Genomic DNA, 17,688 nt, shown 5'->3' on the forward strand with positions numbered 1-17,688 from the left:
CCCTACCCTTGGTTAAATAGGGCCCAAACATTTACAGTTATTCAAAATTTATTGAAAATAACCCACATTTCTAGAGTTCTCTTGGTTTCTCAGGCCTCTGCTTCTCATCATAGCATCAGAGTTTAAATTAATCTCGGGTTAGTAGTTATCTCCATGCTGCACAAGCTTGTCAGTTTTTTATAACCTCTACTGCTACTTTTCTGCTGCCAGATGTTGAGCTTGTTTGTATTAATGTTGTAGCCCTAAAGTTCACTTTTCCACTATCCTATTAATATTGCATAAATACATTTTATGGGGGGAGCAAATTGATCTGTCCCTTTTACCACTACAATAGCCACTTCTGTATCATTTTTATTGAAAACTACCCCCTTCCCCAGAACTGTAAGAGACGGAATTACTATTTTGTTCCGTAGTATCAAAGAAGATCCTTAGCCCTGCATAGGTGGTGTCTAGTAATGTATGATCTTGCTTTGAGTAATTGGTTTGAAGTCAATTTGCATGTTAAAGGAGGTCTTACGAGAGGGTTATCTTTCTTTTTCTATCAGTACACCATCTCCTTTAAGTCCAAGATTTTATTATAAAGCTCCTTTTTCACAGCTGACTTCTTCAAATATCAGTCTGTATTAATTTTATTGTGTCGATTTAGGAGTGGGTAGTGTCCTGTCCATCACCATAAGCAAAATACATTAGGGTGCAAGTTAATACCTATGTAATTTGCATCCAGACGCAGCATGAGGCAAGTAGTGAAGAACTTTCACAACACAAGTGTAAATTACAACACTAATTAATACCTAAAATGTCTCCTTACATTGTATTCTTTAACTGGATTTTTAAAAAAACATGAAAAAGGAAGAAATTTAAACTTCAGTACTTGGCTTCCATCAGAAAGAGGCTTAAAAAAGGAGGGCTTTTTAACCAACGTGTCTGGCGTCATTGCTAGAGCCAATCCATCTTAAGGCTGCCTGCAGAATTATTTGATTCTAGTTCAGAAGGACACTTTCTTCTGAAAATCTTGTACCTGCTCTTGTTGCAAACGACCCCCAAAACTACTGTAAGTGGAAGATTAAAGAAACACTTTTTTCTTTTCAGTTTACTTGGTGCATTTGACAGCACTTGTTCAGTTTCACTGTTCTATTGCTGGGGCTACCCTTGCCAAGCTATAAGACAGTGTTGACCAGCAACAGTAAAATCAAAGCTGAAACTGAGGAGGTTGAAGAAAAAATATGTGAGTAGAGAGCGAGAAAAAGGAGGGTTGGTCTTCTAAGCATCAACAGGGAAAATCCACTTAAATTCCCCCCTTGCCTCAAAAAAAAAAAAAAAAAAAAAAAAGAATTATTTCAAGATATCTCTGAAAAGTGTGGTAGATTCCTAATAACTTCTTTAAATCATGACCGGCTGTTTCTCCAATCTAGTTCAGTCACAAATTATTGGGCTTGATGCAGGAATCATTGGGAAAGATTCTGTAGTCTGTTGGTAGGAGGTTAGACTAGATCATTATAGTCCCTTCTAACATTAAATTTTATCTTCACAAAAGCCTATGAAATTGAATTTTAACATAAAGTTGCACACCTTTAAGTTGGCAATATTGTGGGGTTCTGGCTGTTAAGTCTTTTTTCCCCTGCGGCCTACCTCTATACTCCTGTCTTCAGTAATTTTAAATAGTTTTTTCGCCTTCATACACTTGATGTGCTAAAACTGAAGTGGCTGGTGTAGTCTCACTAGGAATTGAGTGTTTGGTAATCAGAATGGTCATCGGAAAATTACCACTGTGCTTTCCTATTCCAATGTCTTCAGAATTACGCGTGTTAATTTTATTAATGAGTATACTAAGATTCAGTCTATATGCTGTTTTCATGGTGTTGGGAGATCATGTTAACATACCATTAAACATACAGTGCGGTAATATGATTTAGTCTTAATTGTATAGATGAAACCAAAATACGTTGTGGAGTTTTGTTATAGCACTGTAAATGTCATGGGCCATATTCATCTAACATATTCATGACACTTGTGTGGAGTCATAAAGGAAAGGTCATATGATCCCCTTCATCAGGGGACAAGTGCAGCCCAAAAAGTGAGAGCTCCAGAGTATTTTCTGTCAGCATGTTCCTATAGAAATCTTGGTAGAGAGAACCATCAGGGAGGGCAGTGATGCCACGTTCTGCCCCCTCTCAAGGTATGTCCAAACCTAGAATTGAGCGTCTCAGTCTCTTGCAGGTTCTTTAATATTTTAAAATAGAGTACTAACCAAAAAGCAAGCTTTCCTGGTGGATACAAATTGCTGAATGCAGGCAGTACATTTTTAGTATTTCAGGTGGACTAGATGTTTCCATGCAGTCTCTAGCTGTACCTTGTGTTTTGGATGACCTGTCAAAATAGACAAGTAAACTTTAATGTCTGTACTTTATTTGGTGGGGATGGGACAAGTTAGGACAGAGCACAGTGACTGTGAAAAGAAATTGAAGACACCTTCATGGAAGATTCTTAAACACTTACCAGAAACTCTTTCAAACTCCTCCTTTTTCTGGTTAGTTTGTACTGTAAAACAGTTTTGGTGTATTTTCTTCATACAGCTGTTTATCTATCCAAGGGTACATCTACACTGGAATAAAAGACACATGGCATAGCTGCCTTGGCCTGGGTCAGCTGACTTGGGCTTGGGCTGCAGGGCTAAAAATTGTTTTGTAGATGTTCGGGCTTGGTCTGGAACCTGGCTCTGGAACCCTCCCCCCTCACCGAGTCCCAGAGCTTGGGCTCCAGCCTGAGTCTGAAAATCTATACAGCAATTTTACAGCCCTGTGATCCCAAGTCAGGCCAGCCAGAGGTGTTTAAATTTCTGTGTAGATGTACCCTAAAAGCTCTAGTTAAAATGACAAATGTTGTTAGACTTTCAGATTTGTCTATTTAGTTACATTTCTAGGCAGGCAAGAATTGTTAAAACAAAGCCACTGTTTAGAAGTACAGAATGAAAAGTGAATGGCTTACACACACAGTATGTCTACACAAGAGCCGGAAGGTATAAATTACAGCTTGAGGAGACATCTGATTGAGCTAGTGCTCTAAAAAAATAGAAGTGTGTTTGTGGTAGCATGAGTGATGGGAGAGGCTAATCACCCTGCATATAGTCCTATCTGAGACCTGTATGGCTCCTCAAATAGGAAATTACACTTTCCAGCTCTAGTGTAGACAACCTCAGATTTCAAAATGGTGAATGGGTTCTATGAAAAGTAGTACACCACAAAACTAGTGTTTGGGCGGGGGGGTTAAACAAATTGACTGACTGAATCAGTATACCAAAATTTTGCCTCATAACATTTTATGGCAAAGTTGCATACCTGAAAAGGGTTTTGTCTGGGAAGAAATGAAGTAACTTTATTTTGGCAGAGTGAATAACTGTTATGGGCACCAAACTGGAGTGTTGAATGCAGAACAAAAGGAAGAAGTGTGAACTGTTTTCTTTATAAATACAATGTTTTTTGGTATTTGATTAGTAGATTTATGAAGTAACATCCACACAAATAAGCTCATATGGCAGATTTTCAGCTTTAAAGTGTACAGTAGCATCACTTGCTTCAATCTAGATAAGACACTGAGCAGTAACTGATCATTTTAATACTGTCAGTAGCTAGATTTATTTTACTTAATAGTGTGTTCTTCTATAACAGAAGACTAGCGCATTTTCATATTTGTAATTGAGTACCTACCTAGAATACCTGATTCACTTAATCCTACTATGTAGTTTTACTGTAACTACACTTGAAGCCTGACTATAAATGGAGGAGGTTTTTAAAAAGTTAAACATGTAAATTGAAATTATACATCTAGAGTCAAATGTCATGTCTCTTGTGGAACTCTCTGAAAAACTAATTGGGGCCTGGATGTAACCCATTTGACTGCAGCAGTTTGTAACTAGGAGTACTAAAGTGGTGGTCTTGACTAGATACTATACAGCCTAATTAGATGCATTTCTTGGTTTTTAGAGGTTTTGAGTCAATGATTCACAAAGATGAAATCCTTTTGACACTTCATATCAAAGAATGTACTTGCCAGCATGACTGCTGTACTACAGTATTGTGGAGAGCCATCTGAGACTCTAGTTCAGAGACTGAACATTGATCTGTGGACCCCGATCAGAGTTGGTTGCTGCTCTGCAATATGGATGTATAGCAGTACTCAAGAACTGCTCAGATAATCACAGTAAATGTGCTAGATCTTACTATGTAGTTCATCTAAATGTTTTTCAACCACGTTCCACCCAAAAACCTCCATAAGCTTCTTACTACAGCTTACCAAATCCCACAGGCCTTTAGCTGCAAAAGGTCACGGCCTGGCCCCAGTTCCACAATCTTGCTGGTTTGGGTGACAGCATTTGTGGATCTGTTGAGGCAAGGTTGGTTGGCTGATTTATTTATTTAAATAAATAAACTCAAATCAGCGATTTAAATCACCAAGCAGAAACCCTTGATGCAGTCTCATTGATATAACCATTAAAACATGTTTGTTTACAACTAAATAGAGCCTTTATTCTAGATTTGGTTACATCTTTTTGATGTGTAGGAGGGTACACTACAAATACATACATTTATTTAAGCGATTATAGCATAGTGTTTTCAAATTCTTAATTGTACATTTTCAGTATGTTAGAAAATGATATATTTCTTTAATATATATAGTTTTTGCTCATGATTTGTGTCAAGCTGCTGTTTGTTCAAACACACAGTAGCATACGTTAGCGTCTCTTATCAAAACATGTTTCACATCTACAACTAAATGATTTATTAAACAGATTAACTGTAGTCAGTGAATCAAGCTGATTATTTCAGCTCAAACTGGATACATTTTTAAATATGCCTAAGTGAAACTGACTGGAACTTAAGTTCCCACTTGCCTATATCTCTCTTGAAAAAGAGTTTCCTAAGTTACTTAGGCTGACCTCCTTGTGCTGTAGTAATTAAGCTTGACCTCAAAAGTAAAATTTTTTTACCCTGAATTTGTCTTTATATAAAAAAGCAGCCTTTAACTCAAAGTTTTCGATAGGGGCTCATAGATGCAGCAAACTTTTTTAATGTAAATGTGGAGAGAGATCAGAATAAGTTTAGGCCTTAACATATTTTGTGTTAAATTCAGATTTCACTTTAAACAGGTTTATTTTTAAAAAGAGACTTACTACAATCCTTTTTTTCCCTCTCCCTCAAAATCTTTTTTATCCACCCTGTTTTGAGGAGAGCTTTTCATCATATTTGCATAAGTAATCACTGACTATTGATCCCCACAATTATAGGGATTTTTTTAAAAAGGGAATATTAGGACACTTTCTAAGATTACTGTCTTTCAAAGGCTTGCTGTGTGACTTGCTGTGGTCGGATCCAGACAAAGATGTGCAAGGATGGGGCGAAAATGATCGTGGGGTCTCGTTCACTTTTGGTGCTGATGTGGTCAGTAAATTTCTCAACCGTCATGATCTGGATTTGATCTGTCGAGCTCATCAGGTACAAACTCTACTATCTTTGCTAATTTAAATCTCACTTCTAGTCTTACCTTGAGGTATTAGGGATTGAAAGAATTATCTTCATTTATATTTAGAATATCACTTGCAGGTACCTTAATCTGCAGAATCCATTTCCCAATCTAGCATTTACAGTTTGACCAGATGTAGTTGTCTTGGTACTTCTAGAAGCATCAAATACAGGGGTGTTCCTCAGAAACAATATCTAATTCCTGTCACCAATATTTTGTAAATACTTAGTTCAGTTTCAACAACCATGAAGTCATGCCTACCCCGCACCCCCACATTATGTAATTGCTGTGACTCTCGTGTTCAGTGGGAGCATGTGAATATTTTACAGGAACAGTTTAGGTGCCTAGGCTTCAAGAATGGTGTAGACTAGTGGCTTAAAAACAGGACATGGAATCAGAGGCACTGAGCAATACAGCTTAAGCCAAAATTTAAGTGACACTGATCTGAGTGGTCTACGTTTTTGGGTCTCCAACTTAACACATACATTTTCAGAGGTACTGAGCCCCTTTAAATTGTGGAAATATAAACAAATGTAATGTGTTGAAATCGGCATTCCAGAGTTGCAAAAAGAAAAGGAGTACTTGTGGCACCTTAGAGACTAACCAATTTATTTGAGCATAAGCTTTCGTGAGCTACAGCTCACTTCATTGGATGCATCCGATGAAGTGAGCTGTAGCTCACGAAAGCTTATGATCAAATAAATTGGTTAGTTTCTAAGGTGCCATAGTACTCCTTTTCTTTTTGCGAATACAGACTAACACGGCTGCTACTCTGAAACCATTCCAGAGTTGCTAACTTTATTCTGGTTCCAGTACATAGATAAATTTTCCCATGGAAGAATCTATTTGTGCGATTTTGTTAAAGATTCTGAAACTGCCTAATGTAATGCTTAAGTACGCAGATGACTTTAATGTTATATTCCTTTTGAATAGAAACATTTCATTAAGCTTCGTAGACTAAGAATTAACCTCTTGAGAGTGGTTCCCATCTTGGAGTTTAGGTTTCATTACTTGTACTGGTTTTTTAATTAACTTTTTCTACTTCTGGAAAATAAAAGGATGCAAGTTTTTACTGCATGTCTTGCACTAACAAAATTTTGCCCAGGCACTTTGATTGGACACTCATGGATGTGTCCCCACTGATGCAAGTCACAGATCTTTTCTCCTGCAGCAATAATTGTGACAGACAGTAGGTGTTTTAAGATCCGTACCTTCAGATGGCACTGCTGCCAATGTATCAGTTATTCAGGCAGTCTCTTAAAAAACCTGCAGTGTAGTTATAGCTTTGTTGATCCTAGGATGTTAGATGCAAGGTGGATAAGGTAATATCTTTTATTAGACTAACTTCTATTGGTAAGAGAGAAGCTTTTGAGCCACACAGAGCTCTTTAGGTCTGGGAAAGATACTCCCAGCATAACAGCAAGATGCAAGGTGGAACAGAGAGTTTAGTGTAAGTAGCTAGCACATAATGGAAGGGACCATTCAAAGTAAAGTAGTCAGTTAACACATGCAGTCATAGGACAAAAAAGTGTATTAGACTGTTGTAATGATCCATAAATCCAGTGACTCTGTTCAGCCCATGATTTTTAGTGTCTAGCAGAGTAATGAATTTAAGCTCTCAGGCTTGTCGTCTGAAAATGTTGAGTAGTTTTCCAGTTAGTGATCAAACCATCAGACAAAGGGGTGCCTTTGTAGTCCTCAACCATGATTGTGTTAATGAGGCTCACTGACAACTTTCTGATACCACTTATTATAAAGAACTCGAAGACCCCACTCCACAATTTACCCAGAAACATAAGCATATCCTCAAATCCTTCCCCAAATAATTCCAAGAGAAACTACAAATTCACCCCCCCATGAACCCATCCCAGGGACCTTCTACATGCTTCCCAAGATACACAAACAAGGGAACCCAGGCAGAGCCATCAGTAAACATCCCATGGCTAGATATGAAGAAATATTGGGACCCATAGAAACTATCCTCAAAACATTCCCCACACAAAGGACCACCTTCCTCCAGGACACAACAGACTTCCTCCACAGACGCTGCAATATTAAAAGCCTCTCTCAGAACACCATCCGCACCACCGTGGATATCACTTCTCGATACACAGAATCTCTCACAATGATGGTATTGCTTCCTGCCTCAAATATTTACAAGACAATGGACGACCCTCAGATGCCCACCCCAAACACGTCACGAAACTCATCCATTTCATCCTCACCCATAACGATTTTATGTTCAACAAACTTTGTCCAAACCATGGGAACAGCCAGGGGTCCTAGGATGGCTTCCCAATATGCCAATCTCTTTATGGGCCACCTTGAAGCAGAATTTTTGGACAAATGTACCACAAAACAAATGAGATACCTGAGATACATCAATGATATTTCCATCCTCTGGACAGACCGCTTAAACTCCCTCATAGTTCCACCACAACTTCAACAACCACCACCCGTCCATTAAACTCTATCTGGAACAGTAGCATCCACTTCAGCCCTACAGACAACCATATACAAGAAACCCACAGATCACTACACCTACCTTCATAGATCCAGTACCCACCCCAAACATACCAAGAAATGTGTTAAATACAGACAGACATTCAGATACCACAGTATATGCTCCAAGGGAAAAGTCTAGGATATACACCTTAACACATTTAAAACCGCCTTCACCAAAGACGGACACTCCACCAGAGAAGTAGATCGCATCATGGAACAGGCAACCCAAGTACCCTGAGAATAACCCCAAGTACTGCTTCGACACAGAAATAAACCCCCTTCTGACCACGCTCCCCTAGTTATCACCTAGCTCGCCATGCCCATAGAGGGTCTCATCAGACTATAACCCATACTTGAAGGGGACCCCATCCTGAAAGAAATCTTTCAGGAACCCCCACTTCTCTTCATACCATCCCCCAAGCTCTTCATCAAAAGCAAGCTCCACACAGACCAGGACACACTAACTCAAAGCTTCACCAGACCCTGCCAGAAGAGATGCAAAATCTTGCAGATATATCTCCACTGCTGCAATGATCAACACTCCCCTCGCCCCCAACACATCTTTCATGATCCATGGATCCTACACATGCCTATCACAACATACGGTATTTCTCATCCAGTGCACTAAATGCCCCAATAACTCTGTGGGTGAAACCAGACTCTCTCTGGGCTCTCAAATAAACTCTCATAGGAAAATAAGACAAATAATATCATATCACCTGTGGGTGAACACTTATCACAAAGGAGTCACTCTATATCTGACCTATCAGTCCTCATCCTCAAAGGAAACCTACACAACATTTTCGAAATTCAAGTGTAGTAGCTTGAATTTATTCTTCTGTACACTAAAAACCCATGGACTGAACAGACCCTGGATTTATGGCTGCTTATAACAATCTGTAACCCACTAACCCCCTTTTTTTGTCGTATGACTGCAGAGGTGTTAACGGGTCACTCTACCTTGAATGGCTCTTTTAGAGTATGTGCTAACTACTTATGCTAAACTATCTGTTCCACCTTACATTTTGCTGTGATGCTGGGAGTACCTTTCCCAGATGTGAAGAAGAGCTGTGTGGTGTTCAAAAGTCTCTCAGTGTCTCTCTCTTCTCCTCCCCCCCCCCCCAACAGAAGTTGGTCCAATAAAAGATATTACCTCACCTACCATATCTCCTTAACAACATCCTTCTAGGCATTATTGTTGCAAAATAACTTCACAGTTTTATGTCTGGACTATTGTTATAGACTTTAGACGAACAGTGATGTTAATAAGAGAGTACTTGTGGCACCTTAGAGACTAACAAATTTATTTGAGCATAAACTTTCGTGAGCTACAGCTCACTTCATCGGATGCATTCAGTGGAAAATACAGTGGGGAGATTTTATATACACAGAGAACATGGAACATTGGGTGTTACCATCGCTATTGTTACAGTGTGTATGGTAACACCCATTGTTCCATGTTCTCTGTGTATATAAAATCTCCCCACTGTATTTTCCACTGAATGCATCCGATGAAGTGAGCTGTAGCTCACGAAAGCTTATGCTCAAATTTGTTAGTCTGTAAGGTGCCACAAACACTCCTTTTCTTTTTGCGGATACAGACTAACTCTGAAACCTGTCATTATGAAAGGTGTTAATGTAACAGTTACCCAGACAATGAGGATTAGCTGCCCATGGAAGCTTTTATTTTAGACGTATATTACTTTGTCTTCCATTGCCCCATGGTATGTATGTGGTGGTGGTGGGATGCAGCATGGAGATCTGCTTTACCTGGGAACTGGTCATTATTGCACTATAGTTTGAGCTGAATTACTGCTTTTTCTTTAGTAAAGAGAATCATCGATATCTCTGGCAGATGCTAATTCTACAGTAGAATCATTTTCATGAAACCTCTCTTTAGAAAATGGGAATTGTAACATGTTACAGGAGTTTGTATGAATGGCACCGGAGTATAGTAAGAGAATGATATGAGATGCAGTAGTAATGTGGTACCTTTTAAAAATATTAAACGTTTGAATTATAAAACTACTTTTGTACTTTTGTACTCAGTATAAGGTTTCCAAATATTTATCAATTAAAAGCATCGTCACCAAACTTCAAGTTTGAAAATCTTAATCAAATGTATCCGCATGTTAGCGATAGTTGTTTTTAAGCTATTTGATTTCAGATATTAAATTTTTTTCTGATTTGGCACCACAGCCCAGTGTTCCATGTAGTCACCTCTCAATCATTAAACGTTGTTCCTTTCACTGCCTACTTTTCACCACCATAAGATAAGCAATTGGTGCCTGCCTAAGAACTCAAGTTTAGGTGGTAGAATGAATCTAATTCCTACAGGGTTTATCGTCTCAATAGATAGCTGTATTGACTTAAAAAATTTTTCCCCCCTCCCGTTGACAGGTGGTTGAAGATGGATATGAATTCTTTGCGAAACGACAGTTGGTCACCCTATTTTCAGCTCCAAATTACTGTGGAGAGTTTGATAATGCTGGAGGCATGATGAGTGTTGATGAAACTTTGATGTGTTCCTTTCAGGTATACTATACTGCTAGATTAAAGTTTAGTCAGTGTTCTTTTTTTTAGTAGATAGGTTTATAGAAACTATAAATTGGCACTCAACATGCACCACTAAGGGAAAATAAGCTGCAGAAGATAGTACTACACAGCAGGCTGGCATCAAACCAGCTTTGCCACAGGGAGCTCTTTAAGAGGCCTGGAATTCCTGTAAATAAACTTGCCATATTCCATAGCTGCCATATGCTAGATTCTTGTCTGCATTCTCAGTGCACATTTAGAACTGGATTTAATCTTCCTTCTGAGTCCAATTCTGGGCAGCAGAACAAATCTTTATTCAGAGATGATGGCATCCTGCACTCTGACTCCTCTCCTCAACTAGTGTTTTTTCTTTCTGCTTCAGACGAGTCACATACTAGCAGATCCTGTTTTTTACCCAGCTAGAACGGACACAATCAAAAGCAGTTGGAAATTAAGTCAGTCTAAAGAGTAATATGTGGAGACATGAGTGGGATAAGGAAATAAACAGGGTGGTGAGGTTTATATTATGTTTTTGCTCATCAAAAGTAACCAAACTACAGTCAAATTTGAATTGTCACATTGATTCATAATATATGAAACGTATCTCAATTGTCATGGACTTACTAAAAATGTTTCCTTGTTTTTTCAAAGATATTGAAACCATCTGAAAAGAAAGCCAAGTACCAGTATGGTGGATTGAATTCTGGACGTCCAGTCACTCCACCTCGTACAGCTAATCCACCGAAGAAGAGGTGAAGAAAGGAACAATGTCAAAACACCATCAGATCTATCAAGGACAAAACTCCATATTACAGTATATAATAAGTGTGCACTGTAAAACCATCCAGCCATTTGACACCCTTTATGATGTCACACGTTTAACTTAAAGAGACGGGTAAAGGATCTTTACTAATTTTTTCTAGTAGAAAGATGTGCGACACTGTATTGTAACAAGTATAGCTCCAAGTTCTAATATCCAACGTAGAGTAAAATCCAGATTTAAAAAATATCTATTGAATTACATATTCACTTATCACGGTTTTTAAAGTTGACCAACATCCCAGTTAAAACTTGATGTAATAGTTAAACCAGATGAGAGCATGATGTTCTGTTTGTGTAATGTGATCTTATAGTTGCTTGATTGCTTTTACTTTGGTTATTTTGTAGCTAGAATGATGCAAGTATGGTATCTAGTCATGTTCCCTGGCTTTTTTTTTATTTTTAACGAAATACGGAAGGGGCTTTTTAGGACAGCCACTGATTTTTTTTTTTTCCCCATTCTTTCTAATCTTGCTATTTAAATGTGTGCCCCATTGTAACAAAAAGGTGATAGGATGGTTGTGAATAAAAAAGGCAAACTGTCTAAACTAGTGACCCAGTAAAGCGCCCTGACTGCCCACCCTGACAGTCAGCATTGTTTGAGGGACAGAAAACTGTCTTGGTTTTTAACTTAAATTGCCACAGAATGGATTTGCGCACTACACTGTTTTAAATTATTGACATTACACTGTGCAGTGGCACTTCACTTAGGACTAAAACGGTATTGCCTATTAGTTGGTAATGTGATTATGTGGTACCTTGGCTTTAGGTCTTATTAGCACAAAACACCTTTGGCATGCTTAGCTTCCCAGTAACATACTATTTGCATCAAAATGCATCTTGTGTAGCTCCACAAAACATGAAGATCCTTATTTGATAAGCCTTGGAAAGCTGAAGTTGTTTTTTTCATAAGAGGGTGTATTTAAATGGGTGTTAACCTACTGTTCACTGATCAACTGACTAGTGATGGTCGAACTGTCTAATATTGCCATGTGAATGTTCTACATGATTGTAAGGCTTATGTCACTAAAGAGTATATCCTGGATTTTCATGATCAATGTTCATATATTGTATAGACTTTTGCTTTGTAGTGTACTATAGTAGCAATAATTTCTGTACATGATCAAGAGTTATGCAGTATTTCTTTTCTTGTTCTCTCCTTTCTTGAAAAGGTTCATATTGACAAATGGCAAGGTGTAGGGAAGTTATAAAGTTGTTAGTAGGGTAAAAATTGTAAGACACAGATTTGATGTTAGGATGTAACACTATTGCATATGATTATAAAAGTTTTTATTGAACATGGCAAATTTGCCAAGATTCTTTGAGGGGAAAGCTTCAGATTTATACCATTCTAAATGTGCAACAGTAGATGTAAAACTCTTGACTTTAATATTGTCTTTGAAAATGTTAAATTGAGGATTCTGGCAACTTACATTCTGTGAACTGGCACAGTATATAATGCAAAATGATTTCTGACACAGTGGGAAAAGTTCTTTAAAATGGATTTAAGTCTTTTTTCTAATTCCATTTTGTTTTAAATGCATATTTTAAATGTAGTTTTTCATTTAGTAAAAGTTGTCTAATTGATTTTTTGAAGTCTGTCTGGTTATTATAAAACTTTTCAGTTGCTACTTAGCAATTTATTTTGTTAATACTTATCTTTCGGTCCTTGGGGCAGACTGGATCAGCTGCTATTTGGACAGTGGCTTAGTCTTTTCTGAGGCGAGCACTGATGTTCATTACTTGGTTCATAATGTTACAGTATTGTAACATCAGGACAGCCATACCATGCTTTTCTGAGTTGATCAGTGATGACTGTATCAGTTCAAGTTTGGAAAGGCTGAATTTCTGTCCAAGCATTGGTCTCCAAAATTTCCTCCTCCCCCCCCCCCCCAAAAAAAAGGGGGGGAAATCACAATATCAAGTAGTGAGATTAATACTTTCAGAATCTATGCAAAATTAGGAAATGCTTTAGGTATTTTAGAATACCAGTGTCTAGAGTTGGATAGTATACATTATGTGCTCACTTGCATTGCAAATGTTTCCTCAAGGTGATCTTCAGAAGAGAATTCAAGTGTCTTCAGAGAGTGTCTGGCTTAGGAATTTTTAAAAAAAAAATTTAAAAATTTCCTTTTATAATAGAAATTGAGGTAATGTTTTTCCTGGACAACTCTCATCGTACACTGGCAATACCATACAAGTGAAATCTGACTGAGAGGAAGTGATTTTTAGACTGGGTAGGGGGATGGACTTAACATCTGTAACGAAAATGCCAGAATAAATTGTCTGTTAGACCTGAATATCCCTGCCCAGTCCAGGGCTGACAACTCCTCTTCCACATCTAAAACATTCAGCAAAACAAGGAAAGACCAGTATTGACACTCTCGATACTTTAAGGGCAAATACAAACCTAACTTAAAAAAAAGTGGTGAATACAGGCATTAGTTTTAAAACGAGCAATTAATATCTTAGTGCATTCTATGATGATGCAATCATGTGCTTACCAATGTTGAATACTACTTGTCAGTCTTTTTTATCTTGACATGAATGGGGTGATGTGTAACAAATGAAATTTATAATAGATGTCCCGTCCCGTCCCGTCCCCCCCCTTATGCAAAAAGTAATAGTGAAAATAGAACACTTAACCTTTTACTGCACTGAAGGGCAAAATTTACTGATGCAAAAGAGCTTTCAGATTAAGTCCATACATCAATGTCTTTCCTAATTTCACTTGCTTAGAAATGCATTGGGTGGTTTACAGGTGTGGAGAATGAGTGGGATCCCAATTTTCTTCGAAGATCTGAAGATATTTGGTACCATAAAAGCACTGTCCTGACTCATGGTGAGATTTGAGGGAATTAAAGTTTCTGGGGCCTACATTAGGGGGCTTCTAAACATTGCTATAATGTGACATTTGGGTTAATCTACTAAGTATTGAATTTGGGGAGTTTATTATGGTTGCTCACTTTTTATATCTATATATTTTTAGATCTCAAAGCACTTTACAAAGGAATGGAAATAATCTCCATTTTACAGATGGGCAGATTGAAGCACAGAATTCTCAAGTTTAAAAAAAAAGGGGGGAGAAGTGGAAAGACTTATTTTTTCAGTGTCATTGAGAAATAAGTCACTACAGCAGTGTCTACACTACAGAAATTTGTCACGCTACCATGGTGGTTATAGCACACTTCTAATGTATATTTTGTCCACATAAGTGCTCATAATGCTATAATAAACTTTTAGGTTTATAATAAACTTTTACTACAGTGTGGTCCGCCATCGTCAGTCTCTACTGGTGCAATGTTGGTATGGACAGATTGCTGGTGTAACTTCCCCATAATTGGCCTATAGAGTACCATGCAGTACTTAGGTGGCCAGTCTGGTCTACTTTCTGCGTTTCACTTTCCAGGCATCAAGCTGGCAGCAGCCACCAACTATACAAAAAAATATTCACTGTGGAGCAAAGCTGCATGAAGCTTGTGCTGGGAAAACTGCAGTGATTAATTTGATTCAGATCACCTGCATGTCTCCAAAAAGGTGCTTTCAAGCATTCTTCCAGTTGGCCAAAGGCAGACATGTGGACACTGGTAGCTGAAGAGAGGTGATTTAGGATCAACTGAATTCTCTGCAGTATTTTAGTGCAGTGGTGTTCAGCTAAAGGGCTAGTCATACATTAGGGGAGATACTTTTGGCCTGCTCTGCTCCATTTGTCATATTCAGGTAATACAAGAAGAAGCAGAAACCATCCCCAAATCCCCCTCAGGGGATTCCATCAATGTGAATGAGGCCTTGGCAGAATATTCAGCCCCTTTTATCTTTCTTCCCACAGTGTTTGGTGCAGGGATCATGTTGAGGGCAGGAAAGGTGAGTGGCTAATGTGTACTACCCTCTGGCTATCCACAGCTGGTGTATGGATCTTGGTAACCATTTCCAGCTGGGCAGAGAATCAGCCAGTTGTAACTGGTTTTTTGCCTATAGTTTTTTGTTCCTCTTGAGTGCAGGGAGGAGGGGAAGCTGCCCATTGCTAGGGGATCCCCCTGAACTCAGGCAGAGCCACTCAAGCATCTGTCCTTCTCTCCTGGGGTTCTTACAGCTTTGCAGGTGATGGAGCAGCCAGAACCATCTTCTCCTCCCTCCCCAGCAAAGCAGCAGGGGAGCTGCTGATCAACTGCAGCAAGCAAGAGAGCAGCTTCAGTCCTCCAGGCTTTGCAGAGGAAGCAGTAAGAGGCAGTGTCCCCTCTGCCTTCTTGTGGTCACAGGGCTGATTGACACTTCAACTGAATTACTGGGTGCCATTCCAGGAGCACATTTTTCAATACATAATCATTACAAATTTTCTTAAGTTACCCTCAAGGGCTGCAAGTTTGTAAACTGCTGCTTTAATGCATTGGTTCTCAATCTGGTCCAAAGAGAATGTGCTAGTGGCTTGCAGAGCGCTGGCTTATCCTATAGTGCTAGCTTTCCTTGTTTCTAGCTGCTAAATTGCATAAAACCGCTAGAAATATTTCTTCCATATAAACAACTTACGTTGGTGGCACAAGGATATTCGCAATTGCAAATGAAGCAAGGTGGTTCACAGGTTAATTCTAAAATACGGCCTACACTAGAAAAGATTTTTAGATGCTCTTTTCGTGTGTGTGTGTGTAGGCATCACTTGGGGTGTCAAGCAGTAAAGCAAGAAAATAAGAGATGGGTCTTGTATAGTAAGCCCTGGGACAATAAACTAGTCAGATTTACATCCTTTTGCAAAGAGCTGGCCCGAGTTCTCAGGACTTGCATTTCTATCTAGCCCAAAGTGCTTTTGGATAGCATGGAGGCATTATGGATTGTATTGGTAAGGGATGAGGAGGATATAGATGTGAACAGGAGAGACAGATCTCCCAGTATCTGCAAAAGGTAGGTGAGATTCCTCCACAGTAAAGACTACACACTCCTTCAGGGTTGGATTGTGGCCATTTCTGATTTTGTTGGTAGATTGCTATATACCACATGCCATCTCTACCATCTTTCTCCTAGTGCGACAAGATGGGTGAGTTAATATCTTTTATTGGACCATCTTCTGTTAGTGAGAGAGAAGCTTTTGAGCTTTAGGACACCAATTCAAGTTTCAGCTCCAAGTCAGTAGTGAGTGAAAATTCTTACTATCTGATGGACACCTGATTGTCTGCATGCACTGATTTTATTGGTCTAACTCACTTTCCAGTGGACAGGTGTTTATATCACATTTAGCTTCCCTGCTGGTAGTTTCATTAGGGAGGGTTAAGACTGAAGGCTGGTATACACTACAACAGGGGTTTCAAACTTCATTGCACTGTGATCCCTTCTGACAACAAAAATTACTACACTACTCTAGGAGGGGGGACTGAAGCCTGAGCCTGCCCAAGCCCCATCGCCCTGGATGGGGGAACGAAAGTCAGAGCCCCACTTCTCCAGCTGGTGGGAGGGCCCAAGGGCTTCAGCCCCACATGGGGGGGCCTGTAACCTGAGACCTTCCACCCCAGGCTGAAGCCCTTGGGCTTTGGCATTGGACAGTGGGGCTCAGGCTTCAGCTTTGGCCCTGGACCAGAGCAAGTCTTAAGGCCAGCCCTGGCATGCCCATTAAAATGGGGTGGCGACCCACTTTGGGGTCTTGACACAGCAGTTTGGAACTGCTGCACTAGAAAACTAGATTGACCCAGCTGCATTGTTCAGAGGCATGACAAATCCACATCCCTGAGTAACTTAAAAAGCTGCGACTTAAGTGTAACCTACCCTTAGACTAGACTGCTTTTTGCCTCCCAGTTTCCTATCCTTATTTGTCCCCAATTCTGAGTCTTAATTTTGCACACTTTCACTGTAGTGAGTTAATATGATAGTTCTGTGCAAGGATCCATAGTAGTCTTATTGTTTTTGGTTTGTTCTTCCGGTGACTTGTAATTTTCAGTTTGCATGAGATTGGTTGCACCACTGATAAGGAAGAGAAGGTTGCTGAGCCCCTGGAGAGATGATATATATGTGGCTCATATTTGTTTGGATTTAGTTTTTGATTTTCTAGTACTTGTTGTTTAATGTGTATCATAGTAACACCTAAACACTTCAACTAGGGTGGCCCTATTGTGCTAGGTATATAAATGATAGTCTCTGTCCCAAAGACTGTTGCAGTGTTGGAAATGTTAGTGGCTTTGGTTGAGATCCCCTCAGAAGTTGAACATTTTGTTGATTAGCCAGAGGAATCTGCCTGGTTTTGCTCTTCAGCTGTTGCTACTAGTGTATGTGGATGATTTGTTTGCAGTATTGCAGATGTGGATAATTCTGTTGGGGTTTTAGCCCAAT

General features: G+C 39.2%; 1 protein-coding gene across 1 annotated transcript in view; it reads left to right on the forward strand.

Annotated features, from left to right (window-relative positions):
• The window catches only part of PPP1CB (protein phosphatase 1 catalytic subunit beta), a 57,718-nt gene extending 45,939 nt beyond the window's left edge, over positions 1-11,779 (forward strand). Inside the window, exons 6-8 of the mRNA XM_074949133.1 lie at positions 5,338-5,489; positions 10,423-10,557; positions 11,209-11,779. Coding sequence (XP_074805234.1) covers positions 5,338-5,489; positions 10,423-10,557; positions 11,209-11,313 — 392 coding nt within the window. The 3' untranslated portion in view covers positions 11,314-11,779. The remainder of the gene's footprint in view (positions 1-5,337; positions 5,490-10,422; positions 10,558-11,208) is intronic.
• Positions 11,780-17,688: the final 5,909 nt, after the last annotated feature.

The sequence above is a fragment of the Natator depressus genome, chromosome 3 (assembly GCF_965152275.1).
Source record: "Natator depressus isolate rNatDep1 chromosome 3, rNatDep2.hap1, whole genome shotgun sequence".
NCBI lineage: Eukaryota > Metazoa > Chordata > Testudines > Cheloniidae > Natator > Natator depressus.